This window comes from Cherax quadricarinatus, chromosome 3, assembly GCF_038502225.1.
Source record: "Cherax quadricarinatus isolate ZL_2023a chromosome 3, ASM3850222v1, whole genome shotgun sequence".
Classification (NCBI taxonomy): Eukaryota; Metazoa; Arthropoda; class Malacostraca; order Decapoda; family Parastacidae; genus Cherax; species Cherax quadricarinatus.
The window spans coordinates 56,881,216-56,901,308 of record NC_091294.1 but is presented as its reverse complement, the minus strand read 5'-3'; the positions used below and the strand labels follow the sequence as shown (position 1 = coordinate 56,901,308).

Genomic DNA, 20,093 nt, shown 5'->3' with positions numbered 1-20,093 from the left:
TTATTACTCTAGGGATGTAGAATAACTTTCATTTTAGTAATTTTCTTCTGAGTCTGATCTTATTTTTGTATTCATGCTTCTCATGAGTCAATCTATTTAGAGTATACCCCTAATAAGCCATAGACTATTTAGGTATTTTACAGACATTTACTCTGTTAGTAATATGAATTGTGTATTTATGTAAAGGCTAGAGTTTTTGTTGAGAAGGTGGCTACTGTAACTCTAACTTTAATTTTTTCATTGTTAACCCCTTCAGGGTCCAAGGCCCAAATCTGAAGTGGTGCCCCAGTGTCCAAGAATTTAAAAAAAAAAAAAATATTTATTTTTTCTTATGAAATGGTAGAGAATCTTTTTGTGAAGGTAATAAAACAAAAAGTACGAAATTTGGTGGAAAATTGACGAAATTATGCTCTCGCGAATTTTGATGTGTCAGCGATATTTACGAATTGGCAATTTTGCCAACTTTGACTCCCAGTTTAGGCCAATTACATTATTCCAGTCAACCAAATTCTTAGCTATTTCACTAGTATTACTTCTATGCTATCGATTGAGCACAAGAAATCGCCAAGTCAACTGTTTCAACTACAAAATAAAGTGATCGGAAATTGTTAATTTGGCCAATTTAACACAAAGTTCAAAATATTCCAATTTCAAAATGGGGTCCAGAATAAACAATGTAGGTATTCCTGAAACTAAACTATCGTTTCCTCTGTTCATTACTTACGTTTTGAGGCTTTACAAATAAATTCCATTTTGACTTTTTATTCACATAACGAATTTTTATTCACACCAAAAAATAGAAGATTTACTGTTATGCAATACTGTAATAATTGTATAAATATCATCACCATATTTGTGAATGTATACTAGACCCACCAGCTGGTGTGTATTAGATGTGTGAGGTCGTTTGTTTACTCTTGAATATCGGCAAAAATTTAACATTTCCTCTACTTTGAGCTCAGTTTCAAGCCATTTCCAGTGCTAAAACCAATCAAGATCTTCTCTATTTCTGTAATATGTCTTCCATTCTATCAAATGAGACCAAGAAATCGCAAATACAACTATAAAAACATACGAAAAAACACTGCAAAGTAGCTGTTTTAATCGAAAAATCATGATTTCAGTTTTTTTTCTCTCATTATACAAAGTGTGCTGCAGGATCTGTTTTATGTGGTGCACACATACCACATAGATTTTTTTTTTTTTTTTTTTTTCTCTCAACAAGTCGGCCGTCTCCCACCGAGGCAGGGTGACCCAAAAAAGAAAGAAAATCCCCAAAAAGAAAATACTTTCATCATCATTCAACACTTTCACCACACTCACACATTATCACAGCTTTTGCAGAGGTGCTCAGAATACAACAGTTCAGAAGCATATATGTATAAAGATACACAACATATCCCTCCAAACTGCCAATATCCCAAACCCCTCCTTTAAAGTGCAGGCATTGTACTTCCCATTTCCAGGACTCAAGTCCGACTATATGAAAATAACCGGTTTCCCTGAATCCCTTCACTAAATATTACCCTGCTCACACTCCAACAGATCGTCAGGTCCCAAGTATCATTCGCCTCCATTCACTCCTATCTAATACGCTCATGCACGCTTGCTGGAACACATAGATGTATTCTCTCATATCTAGGCCCAAATGTACCACTCACAGTTTATCAGAGTGAGCTGAGCTCATGACGTAGATCTACGATTTGGACCCTGAACGTAAAGCCGTAGATCTACGGGACGGACCCTGAAAGGGTTAATGAGTTAAAATACCTAGTTGATGACTCTGGCTGTAATTTTATTCTGTGCATTCATTATGTAGTCTAAATTATATATTCAAGATATCCTGTTATGCTTTGGATATCCGTGTTAAGAAGTTGGGTCAGTAATCCACTGTTGTCAGCAGTTATTTTTTATTTTAGTGGGGTTATAATTTTCGCTCAAGTGTAGTGTAGAGTTGCTGCACTGTTTTAGTAAATCTAGCAGGAGGGAATAAGTAGAGGCATACACACATTTTAGAACATTTGAGACTTGAGGTGGTTATTTGGTTAAGGAAAAAGGGAGGGCCCTCACTCACATGGAAGTGGCCACCTACTGGCAGGTTGATGATTGCATCTTCTGTGCTTGCCTGGCCTTTGCATTATTATTCTCACCAAAACATTTCCTTGCCATACAGTGTAAGCATTATATAGATGCCAAGTTCAGTTAAATATACAGTAGCTCTCTCACTACTTTGGTATTAGATGGTAAAATGTTTAGCTACCCGTAAAATATTGCAGCTTGCTTGTTATCTTTTAGGGTTAAATTTGGTGTAATTATAGCGTAGTGCCCAAATGTTGAATTACAGTGTGAGTGTCTTTATGTAACATTTATGTAAATTTTACTTATGGAAAAGCAGTGTACAAAAAAATGTGAACAGGTTGATATAATTTGGACAGAAAATATTTCCTCATTGACTGAAGGATAAGTTTAAGATAAGACTGACAGTGATCTCGTACTATTATATACAGTGGTTCAGTGACTAAAACACAGCTTCACTTGTATTAGTGTAACAGAAGATCGTTAAGAAAAATTTAAACAGAAAAGGTGTACCAACTTCGTGTTCACAAGGTTATACAGAAAAATACATCTATTTGTGGTGAATGAAGACAAAATCTGCTGTCAGTTTTGATTTTAGTGAAAACAATCCTAGATGACAAGTAAAACAGAAAAGAAGGTGAAACTGACTGTGCCTGACTCTAGTAGTGAAGAAGATGAAGGCATTGTTATTAAATGTGAGTGTTAACCTTATGCACTCTTACCGTGCATGTCTAACACTAACCTACATATCTAATATTCTAATGTGTAACGGAACTGTGTCTTCCTTGATTACTGTGTAAGAGGGAACAACACCTTGCAGATATTCTCTTTTGTGCAAGAATCATTACTTAGATCCCACCTAATTTTTTGGCTTAAAAACTGTAGAATTTATTTCTTGCACTTTAACCCCATAACGCGTTATAAAAAGTACTCTGTACAGTTACAGTACATTAAATAGAACTGTTGTAAGGTTCCTCATATCTAGTAAGCATTTTTTATTTGTCTTTAATAGTGATATTTAAATTCATATGACAGCATATCTAATTAAAAGCCTTTTGGGCCCATTGAAGCCAGTAAGCACATTTTTAAAACTTTTATGGCTAGTTTTAAAGGTGTTGATTGTTTTAGTTAACCAGGAAATTTGCATGGTTGTATTTCTTTGACCCTCTGAGGGTCGAGACCCTCGTTCCTGAACTCCCACTCAGGGTTGAAAAAAAAAGAAAAAAAATTCTTGTGAAATGATAGAGAATCTTTTCCCAATGGAAATAACACCAAAAATATGAGATTTTATAGAAAACTTACAGAATTATGCCCTTGCAAAGTTAGTGGTCTTGATGATATTTATTTATCAGGGATTTTGCCCACTTTGAGCCCTATTTTGGGCTCATTCCTATATTTCAGTTAACTAAAATAATAGCTATTTTGCTAGAACTTCATTTGTTCTATTGATTGAGCACAAGAAACTGCGCATTTACCAATTTCAACTACCCATTAAAGTGATCAGAAATTGTCAATTTGCCCAATTTCTCACAAATTTCAGAAAGTGCCAATTTCAAAATAGGGTCCTGGCACTAAAATATCATTTTCTCTGTTCATTAGTCACATCTCCAGGCCCCTCTTATATAACATATTACTCTTGCTTTCCATTTTGAATTTTGTTCTCACAAAAAACAGATTTACTGTTATGCATATTACTGCATTATTATAAATATGGTATAAATAATATCAGCCCACTTGTGAAAGAATATTAGACTCACCAGTTGATGTGTATTCGACGCGTGGTGTGATTTGTTTGCTCTTGAACATCGGCAAAAATCGAATATTTCCGCTACTGTGAGCTCAATTTCAAGATACATACTTTTCATCGTGAAACCAATCAAAATCATCTCTATTTCTGTAATGTATCTTTCATTCTATCAAATGAGACCAAGAAAACAAGAATACAACCACAAATACCTTACAAAAATACACTGCAAAGTTGCTGTTTTAAACCAAATACACGGTCGTAATTTTTTTTTTCTCATTATGCACTACGTGCTGTAGGATTTTTTTTATACTTTGCACACTGACCACACAGACCCATTCTTTCATATGTAGGCCTACCAGCTTTCTTCCACCAGATTTAAATGCCCTAGAATTTTGGCGTATAAGTATGTGACCAACATTGGCTGTTAAAACATACATGTACGTGACCAACTCTCAAAGGGTTAACCCCTTGACTGTCAAAACTCCAAATCCTGAAGTGTCTTCTGGTGTCGAAAAATATTTAAAAAAAAAAAAAAAAGATTTTTTCTTATGAAAATGTTAAGATTATTTTTCTGATTGTTTTAATCCAAAAAGAATTTTTTTTTTTTTGCCATTAGTACTTATTGAGATATAGAGGCATGAAGTTGGCAGAAAATGAGCCGCGTATGGCAACAGCGGCGACTGCCGTTCACCCGGTAAACTTTGGTTTACTTGTATTCAAAGGTTTGGTTTTTTTTTTTCACTATTTTATTTTTTCACATAGCTTATGTGGCCTGTGAGACCAAAGTATGGTGCAATCTTCATATATACATTCGTTGAATGTGACACAATTGTAGCAAATACACTAGTATTATCATATTGCTTACAAAACTTGTTTACACAAACAAACAATATAAAAAAAAATTTACTACGATTGTTCTATAATATATATATACAAATGTGCAATCACTGGACACTTTCCTAGAACTGCTGTAGCTTGTGGAATTCTTTGAAATATGGGTGTATGCACAATAGTGTTTTACACTCCTCACACATAAAACGAGTGTCTCTGCATTTTTGTGGGCGTTTTGTGGTATGTGCACAGACATAACACCTCTTCTGAGCATTTTTCTTGAAAGCAGTAGCAGGCAGTGGTATGGGGTAGTGATCACCAGGCCTCAGACGAGATGGCATGTGTTGGTAATTTGGTGGGCACTGGTCTATTGCAAATGTTGTTCCTTAGTACTTGAATATTATTTGTCTGATAACTGACAAACAAAATTCACCATATTTGGGTTTGTTGTTGGTTTTCAACTTATACATATAAGCATTCAGCATGGAAATGTCAAGAAGATGGAAAAAGAGTTTTATGTACCACTTATAACTCTTGCAAACACAATCAGCAAACCCAATCTACATGTCACATTTGTCCACTAAGTGCATATTGAGGTTGTAATCCATCACAGCTGCAGGTTTTACAATGGGTTCATTGGTCTTTCTATTCTGCTTGCCAGTGTCTACCATTTCGTGTCGGTGAACTGATGTCAACAGTGTGACATCACATTTGTCATGCCACCGAAATGCCATAATGTCATTGGCAGCAAACACCTGAACATCACCTCTACGAGTGCCAGCGTCGAACCTAGGCATATGCTTATGATTTCCACGCCCTGTGCCACACACATCTGCCGTGTTCACTCGCAAGAAATCACTGAGTAAAGGGTTTGTATACCAGTTGTCAGTACATAAAATATGCCCCTTACCAAGATATGGTTCCATCATTGTTCTAACCACATCACCAGAGATACCCAGTAACTTCCTGGTATCTTGCAATGTTTTACTGCCAGTGTACACAATTATATCCAAAACCAGACCACTTTTGCAGTCACACAGTACAAATAACTTTATACCAAAGCATTTCCTCTTGCTTGGTATGTACTGCTTGAATGACAGTCTGCCTTTGAACAAAATCGAAGACTCATCAATAACAAGCTGAAGGGATAAAAATACATACGGCACTTTTGTTTCAGGTACATAAACACATTTCTAATCTTACATAACCTGTCGCTTCTGTCAGGCCTGGTTTTGTCTGAAAAGTGTAGCATACATAACAGTAGCACAAATCCATTCACTGGTATAATGTCACCTAAAGCTGGGGTTGAAATCAAGCGGTCTGTCGACCATTATGTGTTGACACTGTGCTTATACACATTTGGCATAAGCATTATTGTGGCAAAGAACAGATACATCTCTGCCACAGTTGTGTCCTTCCACTGGTGTAGGCGTGATCTTGGTGAAAGAATTGTGCTTGCCATGGTGTACTCAAAGTATGTATTGCTTTCCCTGACAATAATGTCCATCAGGGGTTCATCGAAGAATAACTGAAAGCATTCCAGTTCAGTAGCATTGTTTCCAAGTGTACATGATGGCCGTATTCCACTTTGTGTTTCATCAAAGTGATGGGGATTGGAAACAAAATTGTCACCTTGCTGCCAATCCCAGATGCGGTCTGCTGGTGGGTACTGGATATTTACAGGTTGTGGTTGTGGATGTTGTGGGAGTATAGGGTTGGTTGAGGCTGGTTGTGGCTGTGCTGAGTTAGCATCATGTGTGGCCTGCTGCTGGTGCCACATGACTCATGCCACCACCACTATCACCACCACCACCTGCTGCCCCATGCACATCATTCATCCCCATTGTAACAATATCATCATCTTCACTATCAGTTCGTGGTGTAGGGCCACGGGATGTACTCCGAGATTTACTCCTTCTCCTTGGAACAACATGTGACACACTACAAGAACGCATGCTACGTCGTATGTACTGCCGCTTCACTGGAGAATATTCACCCTCACTGTCGCAATTAGAACTGCTTTCAATAGCTTTGAAATCACTATCACTTACTTTCACTGCTCACATCTGAGTCTTGTACATGGGCAAATAGTTTCCTCTTTCATTCTGGTACAGGTGAACGTGAATGAGACGGCCCAGCACCAGAGGTGGAAGGTTGAGGATCTTCTGGATTTTCATCACTAATTACATTATCCTGGGTACTGCTTTCGGTCACACCCACTCCAAAACCATGAAATTCACTTTCACTGGCACTTCCATCACTGTTAAAGCTATCATTTGGGAATAAAAGACCTCCAGTCCGCCCAGGAGTGAGGTACTTCTTACCGTGAGGCATGGTGAAAATGGACTACCAAGATGGCATTCCCACAATGCACCACTGAGTCCCCGATTTTTTTCACAGGGTGCACACCCACCACTCAGACCCATTCTCTCTCATGTAGGCCTACCAGCTTTCTCCCACTTGATTTGAAGCCGCTAGAATTTATGCATATAAATATTACGTCAAACATGGTGGCTCGTAATACGTATATATACAACTGAAACAGTCAAAGGGTTAAGCTTGGCTCTAGTGTATTTAATATTTAATTTTATAAGAAGAAAATTAAAAGTGAATATAGGAAAGAAAGAGTAAGGTGATGAGGATAAAAAAATTAGGTAACGGAAGGTTGGATATCAGATTGAAGGGAGAGAGTATGGAGGAGGTGAATGTATTTAGATATTTGGGAGTGGACACGTCAGCAGATGGGTCTATGAAAGAAGAGGTTAATCATAGAATTGACGAGGGGCAAAAGGTGTGTGGTGCACTGAGGAGTCTGCGGAGACATCCATGAAAGCAAAGAGGGGAATGTATGAGAGTATAATTACATTAATGCTCTTGTATGGGTGTGAGGCATGGGTGGTGAATGTTGCAACAAGGAGAATGCTGGAGGCAGTGGAGATGTCTGAGGGCAATGTGTGGTGTGAATATAATGCAGAGAATCCATAGTTTGGAGATTAGAAGGAGGTGCGGGATTACATAAACTATTATCTAGAGGGCTGAGCAGGAGTTATTGAGATGGTTTGGACATGTAGAGAGGATGGCTCAAAATAGAATGACTTTGAGAGTGCATAAATCTGTAGTGGAGGGAAGGCGGGGTAGGGGTCAGCCTAGGAAGGGTTGGAGGGAGGGGGTAAAGGAAATTTTATGTGCTAAGGGCTTGGACTTCCAGCAAGCATGTGTGAGCCTGTTAGATAGCAAATGGAGACAAATGGTTTTTTAGACTTGACGTGCTGTTGTAGTGTAAGCAAAGTAACATTTATGAAGAGATTCAGGGAAACCAGCAGGCTGGATATGATTCCTGGAAATGGAAAGTACAGTGCTGGCACTCTGAAGGATGGGTGTTAATGTTGCAGTATTATAACTAGTGTAATCATGCCTCTGGCAAGACAGTGATGGAGTATATGATAATGGGAGTTTTTCTTTTTCAGGCCACCGTGCATTGGTGGGAGGCAGCCGATGTGTTAATAAAAAAAATGAATAAGTTTTCTGAATAAGAGGAACTTTACTACAGTATATTGAGAATGTTTTACTAATGTAACAGCAAAATGTTTGTAAAATTAACCCTTTAAGTTTTATTTCCTTTATGGATTGAATAAACTGTACTAACTCATACATTAATTATTGAATAAATTTAGTTATACAGTAAGCTGTTTTATGAAGGTAATCTATATTATAAGATTTTTGGTAAATGAGATTGAAAGAAGTAAATCCAAAATTGAATATACCACCTGGGAAAGCCTTCATAATACACTCTATTCAATTTTGGATCTACTTTCTTTTGTATTTACAAAAAATCACACTACGTATATAGTGGAGCTTTTTAAGAAAGCTTACTGTATTCTATATAAAACTGCTTTGAAGCACTGATATAAAAGAAAATGTTCTGTAGGAAACCAATGGAGGCCCATATTTCCATGTGAGTTCCTGTGGACCCTTGGCATCACTTATGTTTCAGTCTCACATTATGTATAAAAATTAATTAAATTAAGATGATAACTCTACAAGGCTTAATCAGAGTAGATGAAATTGAAAAGATTACATGCTTTATTATTACAAAAATACGTACAGTAAATGTTACATGGAAGTAACATGTACTTTTCTTTCCCACTAAAATACATGAATTTTTACTATGTTCTGCCTCTGATGGTGATGTGCCTTCTATTAATGTTACCTCATAGGAGATATTGTGTTTCAGTCAATTCCCTTGGTAGAGGGACTGTCCGTCGTCGAGCATCACAAAGAAGTCGAAGATGTCAGCCAACTACGACGACGGCCACCCTGGTTCATACCAGCAGAAGAGGGTCAGACACATACCTCGAAGTTCTCCCAGATCTCACTCAAGGTTTGAAACTCGCCTTTTTTTAAATTATTATTTATTTAATAGTTTTAAATTCCATTTTGATTTACAAAAATTATTGAGTGAGTGTTGTTTAACCCTTTGAGGGTCAGGACCCCTTCTCTCAAACTTGCTGTCAGGATAGAGAATGTTTTTCTGAAGGTAATAAAACAAAATGTAACAAAGTTGATGGAAAACTGTTGAAATTGTGCTTTTGTGAATTTGCTGTGTCGGCAAAATTTACACATCAGCAATTTTTGCCCACTTTGAGTCTGATTTTAGGCCAATTACATTATTCCAGTTAACCAAATTCTTAGCTATTTCACTAGTATGCCTTCCATTCTATTGACTGAGTACAAGAAACTGCCCATTCAACTCTTTCAACTACCCAATAAAGTCATCAGAAATTGGTAATTTGGGCAATTTCACACAAAATTTAAGAAATGCCACTTTCAAAATAGGGTCCAGAATAAACAATGCAGACATTTCTGGCATTAAAATTACACTTTCTCTGTTAGTTACATCCTCAGGCCTCTCCAATATTACACATGAATTCCATTTAGATTTTTTTCACACAAAAATATAAAATTTACTGTTATGCAAATTAGTGCAATATTTTAATAATTGTATAAAAAATGTCAGTGCATTCCGAAATGTGTATTAGACTGGACAGATGGACAGGTATTGGACATTTGTGTACTCTGGAAAATCAGCAAAAATCGAACATTTCTGTTACTTTGAGCTCAATTTCAAGCTCTTTCAGTCCTGAAACCAATCAAAATCATCTCTATTTCTGTAATGTGTCTTCCATTCTATCAAATGAGACCAAGAAATTGAGAATACAATAATAAAAACCATACAAAAATACACTGTAAATTTGCTGTTTTAAATAAAAAACATGGTTACAGTTCCCCCCCCATTATGCACTACTTGCTGAATATTTTTTTTTATGGAGTGCACACTTACTGCATGGGCCCACTCTCATATATCTAGACCCAAATTTACTTATTGCTCACAGCTTATGTGGGTGAGGTGAGCTCATGGCATAGGACTACAGGACTACCCTGGAATTCAAAGTCGTATAACAAGACCCACCCTCAAAGGGTTAGATACATGTAATACAGAAATGATTAAGAATGATATAAATTTTGTGATGTTTATTTAGCTTGTGTATTAACTTTTGTGAAGTCCATTGTATGAAAACCACTTCATACAATTCACAGCACAGCACAGTGTGGATAGTTTTTAATTATGCATTTCATTATGTGTATATTTAATGGAATTAACATACAGATAGCTCAGTGGTAGCACTTTTGGTTCAATTCTGGGGAAATTGGATACATTACTATGCACTACAAACAGCACTAATTACACTATACTATTCACTGATCTACCCCTACCTCAACTGTGCTGTTTGTGCCTGGGGTTCCACAACAACAAATCACCTAAAGCCAATAATAACCCAACAAAAAACTGCAGTATGAATGATCACACAGTCTACTGATAGACAACCCCCCCCCCACTTTTCAAAGACCTAAACCTACTCACTATACAAAACATTCACTCGTACTACTGTGCAGCCTACATTTACAGAACAATCAATCCTGATATAAATCCCAACCTGAAGCACTTTCTTGGCAGTTGCAATAGGGCCCATAGACACAATACTAGGCACAAAAATCTCTATGACATTCCTCGTGTCAGGCTAAATCTTTTCAAAGAAGTCACTGTACATAAAAGGGCCCAAAATCTGGAACTCTTTTTCCAGAAATCTCCAGAACCACTGACTCAGCTAGCATTTTTAAAACTGCAGTTAGAAAACACCTTATCTCCTTAACCAAGCCCATCATAAATACTTAGGTAAAAACTATACCTGTACATGCATTTGTTCAATATCATGAACATAGGTAAAACATTATAATCAATATATACTTTCAATATCTGTAACTCACCTACTGACCATATGTACAAAATTACTGCACTGTTATTGCCTTATTAATCTTAAGTTAGTCTTAAGTTTGCCTGAAGTGCACTGCATATAAAGGGGATTTTGGCATGAACACCCAATTGTTATACTCCTTTGTACAAACATGTATCATGCTGTAATAAAATTCTTCTTCTTCTTCTTCTTCTTCTTCTTCTTCTTCTTCTTCTTCTTCTTCTTCTTCTTCTTCTTCTTCTTCTTCTTCTTCTTCTTCTTCTTCTTCTTCTTCTTCTTCTTCTTCTTCTTCTTCTTCTTCTTCTTCTTCTTCTTCTTCTTCTTCTTCTTCTTCTTCTTCTTCTTCTTCTTCTTCTTCTTCTTCTTCTTCTTCTTCTTCTTCTTCTTCTTCTTCTTCTTCTTCTTCTTCAGGGTAAATCTCCATATGCCCTGGGACCATAGCTTTTATAACTGTGTCCAACATACTACTACAGGTCTGCCATCACAAATCCGGCAATCAGTTATTCGGCACTAATTTTGGCTAGCATAATTTCAAATTTCCAGGGTCGCCACAAAAACCTGCTGGTACTGTTTGGTGGTGCTACTTGCTGCATAAGTCATTCCAATTTCTTTTTCCCCATTTATTGTTTTAACCTGCTTACTTTTAGCCCTAGCCATGAATAAACGAAATGCTTCTCATTATGTAAAGCACCTACACAGTACATTATCCATTAAAGATAAGGTGGCTTTGAAGCCACTGTTGGTTGTCATGAGCTCAGTCTCATGAAGCAAGAGAATATGCTTTATTATTATGCTAATATCAACACTACAGCTTATTTGCCTATCACAATTGATCTAATATGACATAAGAAACAATATAATTTACATAAAACATGTTAAATACTCCAGAATGAATAATATTTGGCATAATGCCGAGCAGTTCGATGGAGGTATGAGCAGGATATGGTATACAAATACCATTCTCCTATCCCTGTCTTGGGGGCTTATATTAGAGAAAACGGAGTATAGCACAGGGCTAACTGTGATATACACTCATACTCCACCATAAACATGAAACAAAAAAGTTATTTTCTCTATATAGATTATCACACATAGCAGCATATGTGTAGAGAACCTAGGATAACCCAAAAAAGTCAACATGGCTTATTTTTAGTACCTGGCTTGGGTTAGCCATATATGATTTTGGTAAATATTCAATTCCCAGCCAGGGTAGAAACATTAGATGTGTTTCTTTACACCTGTTGTCTATGTTTACCCATCAGTAAATGGGTACCTGGGTGTTAGCTGACTAGTGTGGGTGTTGTCCTGGGACACTGACCTAATTTTCTTAAAATACTCTGCATAACAAGCGGCTTTCTATATAGTAGTATGTCACTGATGTCGGCTAGGCCTCTATACTTTGTGCATGTAGTAAATAAAGATACAGTGGAACCTCAAATATCGAACTTTCTTCAGTCCAGAAGGCTGTTCGAGTGCCTTTACCAAATGAATTTATTTCCATCAGGAATAATGTAAATTAGATTAGTCCATTTCAGACCCTCAAAAATACGCTTATAAAAGCACTTACAAAAATATACTTACATAGTTGGTTGTGTTGGGAGCAGTTCAATTTTTGAGGTTCCACTGTATTATTATTATTATTATTATTATTATTATTATTATTATTATTATTATTATTATTATTATATTATTATTATTTTCTCAGTTGTTTGTTGGGTTATCTTATTCAAACTTGGGCAATGTATGATGGAAAGATGCTTCTTAACGTACACCAAAAATGAAAGAAATCAGACCATTAACCCTTTGAGGGTTTTGGTCGTACTAGTACGTCTTACGCGTAGGGGTTTTTGTCGTACTAGTACGCATAAATTCTAGCGGCCTCAAATCTCACAGGAAAAGGCTGATAAGCCTAGATGTGAGAGAATGGGTCTGTGTGGTGGGTGTGCGCAGTAGGAAAAAAATCTGGGACCCAGTGGTGCATTGTGGGAATGCCATCATAGTACACAATTTCCACCGTGCCCTGTGGTAAGAAGTTCCTCACTCCTCGGCAAATTGGGACACTTTTGTTCCCCAGTGACAGTTCTAATACAGATGGAAGTGACAGTGAAGATGAGTTTCAAGGTTCTGGTGAGGTTTTGACCGAAACTAATGACCATAATATGGGTAATAGTGAGGAAAACCCAGACAACCCACAGCCTTCCACCTCTGGTGCTGGGCCATCTTGTTCACGTTCAGTTGTACCAGAATCAAAGAGGAAACTCCTATTTTCCAAAATCCCAGACTCAGATGTGAGCATTGGTGATGATAGTGATAGTGATAATGAACTACAAGCTCTTCAAACTTGTTCCAAGAATGGAGGAGGAGGAGGAGGCAGAGGAGGAGGAGGCAGAGGAGGAGGAGGCAAGAGGAGGAGGAGGCAAGAGGAGGAGGAGGCAAGAGGAGGAGGAGGCAAGAGGAGGAGGAGGCAAGAGGAGGAGGAGGCAAGAGGAGGAGGAGGCAAGAGGAGGAGGAGGCAAGAGGAGGAGGAGGCAAGAGGAGGAGGAGGCAAGAGGAGGAGGAGGCAAGAGGAGGAGGAGGCAAGAGGAGGAGGAGGCAAGAGGAGGAGGAGGCAAGAGGAGGAGTAGGCAAGAGGAGGAGGAGGCAAGAGGAGGAGTAGGCAAGAGGAGGAGGAGGCAAGAGGAGGAGGAGGCAAGAGGAGGAGGAGGCAGGGGAAGAAGAAGAGGAGGAGGAGGAGGAGGAGGAAGAAGAGGAGGAGGAGGAGGAGGAAGAAGAAGAGGAGGAGGAGGAAGAAGAAGAATACGTAATGATAACAATAATACATAATAATAATAATACATAATAATAATAATAATACATAATAATAATACATAATAATAATAATAGGTAATAATAAATGTTCACCCATGACAGTAACAAGATAAGGGGAGATAACATCTGATAAGTGCTGATGTTTGATGAGGGTAAATGAGGGTAGAGCTGATGCCAAAAGATGAGATAAACATCTCCCTCCCTTTGTTTTTGCTGGTATACTAACATTTCTGTCTGTCTATTTGCCTGTCTGTCAAGCTCCCTGTCTATCCGTCTAGCTCTCTGTCTCAGAGAGCCACAAGACTGTGTCATCACTTTTACTCACATCTTCAAGCAGAGTATAGCACTTTGTCTGGATTTCTTGGGTTATCCTAGGTAATTTATACTATGTATACTTGTATTTATGTGTACCTGTGAGACAGAGATAGACAGACAGATAGCAAGAGAGAGACAGATTGAAAGAGATAGAATGAGGGAGAAAGATAAAACACCATTGTGTATGACACCATGTTTCAGAGTTCCACAAGCTGCAGAACTAATAGGAATATGTTCAGTGACTGTATATTGGTATATATATTATAGAACAATAATAATAAACAATGTTTTGTATTGTTTGTTTTTGTAAACAAGTTTTGTAAACAATATATTGATAATTATGTTTGTGTGCTTATTGTGTTGTATACAACGAGTGTATATATGTACATTGCACCTTACTTTGGTCTCATAGGCCACATAAGTTATGTGAAAAAATAAAATAGTGAAAAAAACAACAAACCTTCAAATACAAGTAAACTAAAGTTTACCGGGTGAGCGGAAGTCGCCGCTGTTGCCATACGTGGCTCATTTTCTGCAAACTTCATGCATCCATATCTCCGTAAGTATTGATGGTAAATTTTTTTTGTTTATCCTATAATGTTTAGAAAAAAAAACTCTATTTTTTCATAAGAAAAAATAATTTTTTTTTTTTTGAAATTTGGCCGACCCTGAGAACGAGTTTCGGAGAGGGCCTGTCGACCCTCAAAGGGTTAATAGCGGAGTTCACTTCTCAGCCATTAGTGGCCACTTAGCGGTATATTTTTGTATGTTTTTTATGGTTATATTCTCATTTTTTCGGTCTCAATTTGTAGAATGAAAGATATATTACAGAAATAGACATGATTTTGTGACGCTCAAGAGTAAACAAATGACGTCACCGTCCAATACCTGTCCGGCTGCCAGTCCAGATTCCAATATGGAGTCAAGAATGGGTTGACATTATTTATACAATTATTACAATAATGCAGTAGTCTGCATAACAGTAAATCTTCTATTTTTTTGTGAATAAAAATTCCAAATGGTAAGCAACAATAATATAAGAGGGGCCTGGAGCCATGACTAATGAACAGAGAAAATGTTATTTTAGTGCCAGGAATGTCTGCATTGTTTATTCTGGACCCTATTTTGAAATTGGCATCTGTTGAAATTTGTGTGAAATCGGCCAAATTGCCAATTTCTGATCACTTTATTGGATAGTTAAAATAAGTGAATGGGCGGTTTCTTGTACTCATTTGACAGACTAGAAGTAAATAAGTTCATTCAGGTATACACAAATACAGTTACATAGATTATCATACATATCAGCATATGTATAGAGAACCTAGGATAACCCAGAAAAGTCAGACAAAGTGACTTATTTCCAGTACCTGACGTGGGCTTGCCATATATGATTTTTGGTAAATTTTTTTTTCTCAGTTGTTTTTTGGGCTATCTCATTGAAACTTGGGCAGTGTATGATGGAAAGATGCTTCTTAACGTACAACAAAAATAAAAAAGACTGTCGATAAATAAGGGAGTTCACTTCTCAGCCATTAGCCGCCTCTTTGCAGTATATTTTCGTATGTTTTTTATGGTTGTATTCTCATTTTTTTGGACTCATTTGATAGAATGGAAGATATATTACAGAAATAGACATGATTTTGATTGCTTTCATGACGAAAAGTACCTTGAAATTGAGCTGTAGCGGAAATGTTTGATTTTTGCCGATGTTCAATGAACTTAGTGTAAGTTGGTTAATTTTATTAAGTGTATTCTAACCTAACCACTCTGTAATTCGGCAAACTCAGTAATCCGGCACACTACAGGTCCCAATGATGCCGGATTTGTGATGGAGGACCTGTATACAAGTTATGTCAATGTGTCTGATATATACTACAGTGGACCCCCGCATAGCGACTTTAATCCGTGCAAGAGGGCTGATTGTTATGCGAAATGTTCGGTATGCGAATGAATTTTCCCCATAAGAAATAATGGAAATCAAATTAATCCGTGCAAGACACCCAAAAGTGTGAAAAAAAAATTTTTACCACATGAAATATACATTTTCCTACACACAAAGAGAAGGATACATGCACAATAGTAGAGTAGTACATGCACAATATATATTGTGCATGTACTACTCTACTAAATGAAGAATAAATGACACTTACCTTTATTGGAGATGCAGCAATGACTGATGAGACACTGTGTCCTGGGAGTGCCTTTTCCTCCTGAGTACTGTAGGTCCTGGCATTTTCTTCCAGAACAGGCCTTATCACACTGTGTATGCCACTACGATTCTTAAATCTCTCAAACCAACCTTTGCTGGCTTTAAATTCACCAATATGAGCACTAGTTCCAGGCATTTTTCCCTGTTCACCTGGGTGTTAGTCGACTGGTGTGGGTTGCATCCTGGGAGACAAGATTAAGGACCCCAATGGAAATAAGTTAGACAGTCTTCGATGACACTGACTTTCTTGGGTTATCCTGGGTGGCAAATCCTCTAGGGTTAATTGTTTCTTGGTATTCTCAATAAGCCACACCAACAATGGTGCTACAGCAGCAGCAGCAGCTGACGGTGGTACAACAGCAGCAGACGATGCTACAGCAGCAACAGACGATGCTACAGCAGCAACAGACGATGCTACAGCAGCAGCAGACGATGCTACAGCAGCAGCAGACGATGCTACAGCAGCAGCAGACGATGCTACAGCAGCAGCAGACGATGCTACAGCAGCAGCAGACGGTACTACAGCAGCGGCAGCAGCTGACGGTGGTACAACAGCAGCAGCAGCTGACAGTGGAGCAGCAGCTGACAGTGCAGCAGCAGCTGACAGTGCAGCAGCAGCTGACAGTGCATCAGCAGCTGACGGTGGTACAACAGCAGCAGCAGCTGTACCACCAATAGTAGCGATGGTTGATTGGGGTTTATTATACAACCTGGCCAGCTCGGAGACACGCACTCCACTTTCATACTTATCAATGATCTTTTTCTTCATCTCTATAGTAATTCTCACCCTTATTGCTGTAGGGTTGGCACTAGAAGCTTTCTTGGGGCCCATGGTCACTTATTTTCCAGAAAAAATCACCAAAAACACTGTAATAATACGAAATGTTCCGATTGTATGCTTGGATGTTACCGCTGAGGCTGGCTGGTAAGCAATGCCACCGGCGGAACATGTGAGCGTGGCTCAGGCCGCACATTGGACGCGTCTCGGACGAAGAACGGTGAGCGGGTTTTTGGGCGGTATGCGAGGCAAAATTTTTGCGAAAAAAGCGAGCGGTATGCGGATTGTACGGTATGCGATGCGTGTGGTATGCGGGGGTCCACTGTACTAGCATGCACAATTTTTCTATGCCTCAGATTTGTTGGGTGCCTCTGCGTATTGTTTGGGTCACTAAGCTGCCTCATGCCTCCTAGGTAAAAAAATCCAGATCGCATGAGTGTACACAGGGCATTGTGGGTAATATTTTTTTTATTAACACATCATTCATTTCCAACCAAGGCAGAGTGACCCGAAAAAGAAGAAACACAGTTAGTGTACAGCGGTATTCCAACCTAGAGAGAACAAGCGATTTGAAGAGAATAATCACAGGTTTGGCTTCTCTAGTTTTGAAGGTTCTCAATATCCATCCTATCATTTTTCTAACAGATGTTGTAGATACATTGTTGTGGTCTTTGAAGGTGAGATCCTCTGACATTATCACTCCCAGGTCCTTCACATTACTTTTTTGCTCTATTGTATGGTTAGAATTTGTTGTATACCCTGATACAGTTTTAACCCTTTCAGGGTCCGTGCCATAGATCTATGGCTTTAGGTTCAGGGTCCAAACCGTAGATCTACGCCATGAGCTCAACTCACTCTGATAAGCTGTGAGCAGTAATTTTGGGCCTAGATATGAGAGAATACATCTATGTGGTATGTGTGCACCACATAAAGCAAATCCTGCGGCACACAGTGCATAATGAGAGAAAATTTTGATTGGTTTTAGTACTGGAAATGGCTTGAAACTGAGCTCAAAGTAGCAGAAATGTTAAATTTTTACCGATGTTCAAGAGTAAACAAATAACCTCACAAGTCTAATACATGACAGCTGGTGGGTCTAATATGCATTCACAAATGTGGTGATATTATTTATACAATTATTACAATATTGCATAACAGTAAATCTTTTATTCTTTGGTTTGAATAAAAATTCATTGTGAATAAAAAATCAAAATGGAGTTCATTTGTAAAGCCTGAAAACGTAACTAATGGACAGAAGAAATGTTAGTTTAGTGCCAGGAATGCCTGCATTCTTTATTCTGGACCCTATTTTGAAATTTTAATATTTTGAATTTTGCGTTAAATTGGCCAAATTACCAATTTCCGGTCACTTTATTTTGTTGTTGAAACAGGTGACTTGGCAATTTCTTGTGCTCAATCAATAGAGTAGAAGTAATACTAGTGAAATAGCTAAGAATTTGGTTGACTAGAATACTGTAATTGGCCTAAAATGGGAGTCAAAGTCGGCAAAATCGCCGATGCATAAATATCGCCGACACATCAAAATTCGCAAGAGCATAATTTCGTCAATTTTCCATCACATTTCTTAGTTTTTGTTTTATTACCTTCAGAAAAAGATTCTCTACCATTTCATAAGAAAAAATAACAAAATTATTTTTTGAAAATTCTTGAACCCTGGTGCACACTTTGAAATTTGGCCTCTGGACCCTGAAAGGGTTAATTTTCTCAATTTTTCCGTGTCTGAGTAGTTGAAATTTCTCTTCATTGAACTTCATATTGTTTTGAGTGGCACATTTGAAGATTTGGTTGATGCCCACTTGGAGTCTTGGGGTGTCTTTGATGGAGGACACTGTCATGGCAATTCGGGGTGCAAGGAGTATGGTAGACAGTTCTTTTTGAAGGGTAGAGGCCCAATTATTGATGCATGCTTCAATTTCTTTATGAGAACCATCACTCTGTATGACAACAGCAGCACTACCTGCTGCACCAATGGATTGATGAACAGAACCATCAACATAAATAATTTGTGTAAGAGTGTGCTGTGCAGTACAGCTTAAGGCATCATGTTTGCCTTCAAGGCAAAACTTTGGTTGTGATTGAAGAAGAATTTTAGGGGAAAATGGGGGGGATGGTAGTTTGGAATGGGGTAATATCCCATGGAGCGGGGAAGTGCCACTGTTGCCTTACTTGACGTAGATCATGTAGCTGGTTCATATGGAGGTTGGCTCCAGTTTTTTCGATCCATTTGGAGGGGTGTTCACCAGTGCTGAGGAAAGTTTGGAGCTTCTGTGCAGGGGCTTAAATGGGCTTGCCTAAGCATATTGAGTCCAATGAGGATATTTTTTCAGTAACACGATCTCTGATGCTTGGGATATCAAGCTCTTTCCACATGTTTAAAATTTTGGCAGTACGAGGGCATCCTAGGATGATCCTCATTGCTTCATTCTGCAGTTTTTCCAACCCTCCAAGCTTCCAGTCAGATATGAGAGGAAGTAGTGGTGCAGCAAAATCAACCAGTGATCTGATATAAGCAAGATACAATCATTTTCACAATTTTAACATTAGCACCATACCTTGGATAAAAACCTGCCACAACTCTAAGTGCTCTCAGCCTTTCTTTGTATTGGCAACGAAGTCTCGTTACAACAAATCCAGGTAGTGGGACCTCAAAGCCTAGATACCTGTATCTGGTTACATATTCTAGAAGAGACCCATCATGCAACTGGATCTGGCGAACTGTGCCTCTCTGTCAAGGAGGATGCCTATTGAGTATCTTTGTTTTATCAGTAGAGATTATCAACCCCAGGTTGGAGAATCGAGTGGTGTGAATCATTATATCATCAGCAGATTTAATCATATAATGATGGGCTGGCTAAGCATAGCATTAAGTAAAGCATTAATTAGAATACATATTGAATGGAGTGGGACTGAGCACACCTCTCTGTGGGGTTCCTAATTCAAAATCTTTAGTTACACTTCCATGTATACAAGAGTGATGAGATCTTATAGTAAGTT

The 20,093-nt window shown here is 38.2% G+C and overlaps 1 protein-coding gene across 3 annotated transcripts in view; it reads left to right on the top strand.

Moving 5' to 3' along the window:
• Window positions 1-20,093, top strand: part of LOC128705896 (transmembrane channel-like protein 7) — a 738,019-nt gene that overhangs the window by 318,456 nt on the left and 399,470 nt on the right. For 2 of the 3 annotated variants that reach the window (XM_070091932.1, XM_070091933.1), the window contains one exon: window positions 8,889-9,035. In XM_070091932.1, coding sequence (XP_069948033.1) covers window positions 8,889-9,035 — 147 coding nt within the window. Of the gene's footprint in view, window positions 1-2,196; window positions 2,772-8,888; window positions 9,036-20,093 lie in introns of those variants that run through there. The other variant, XM_070091935.1, reaches the window with a different exon arrangement.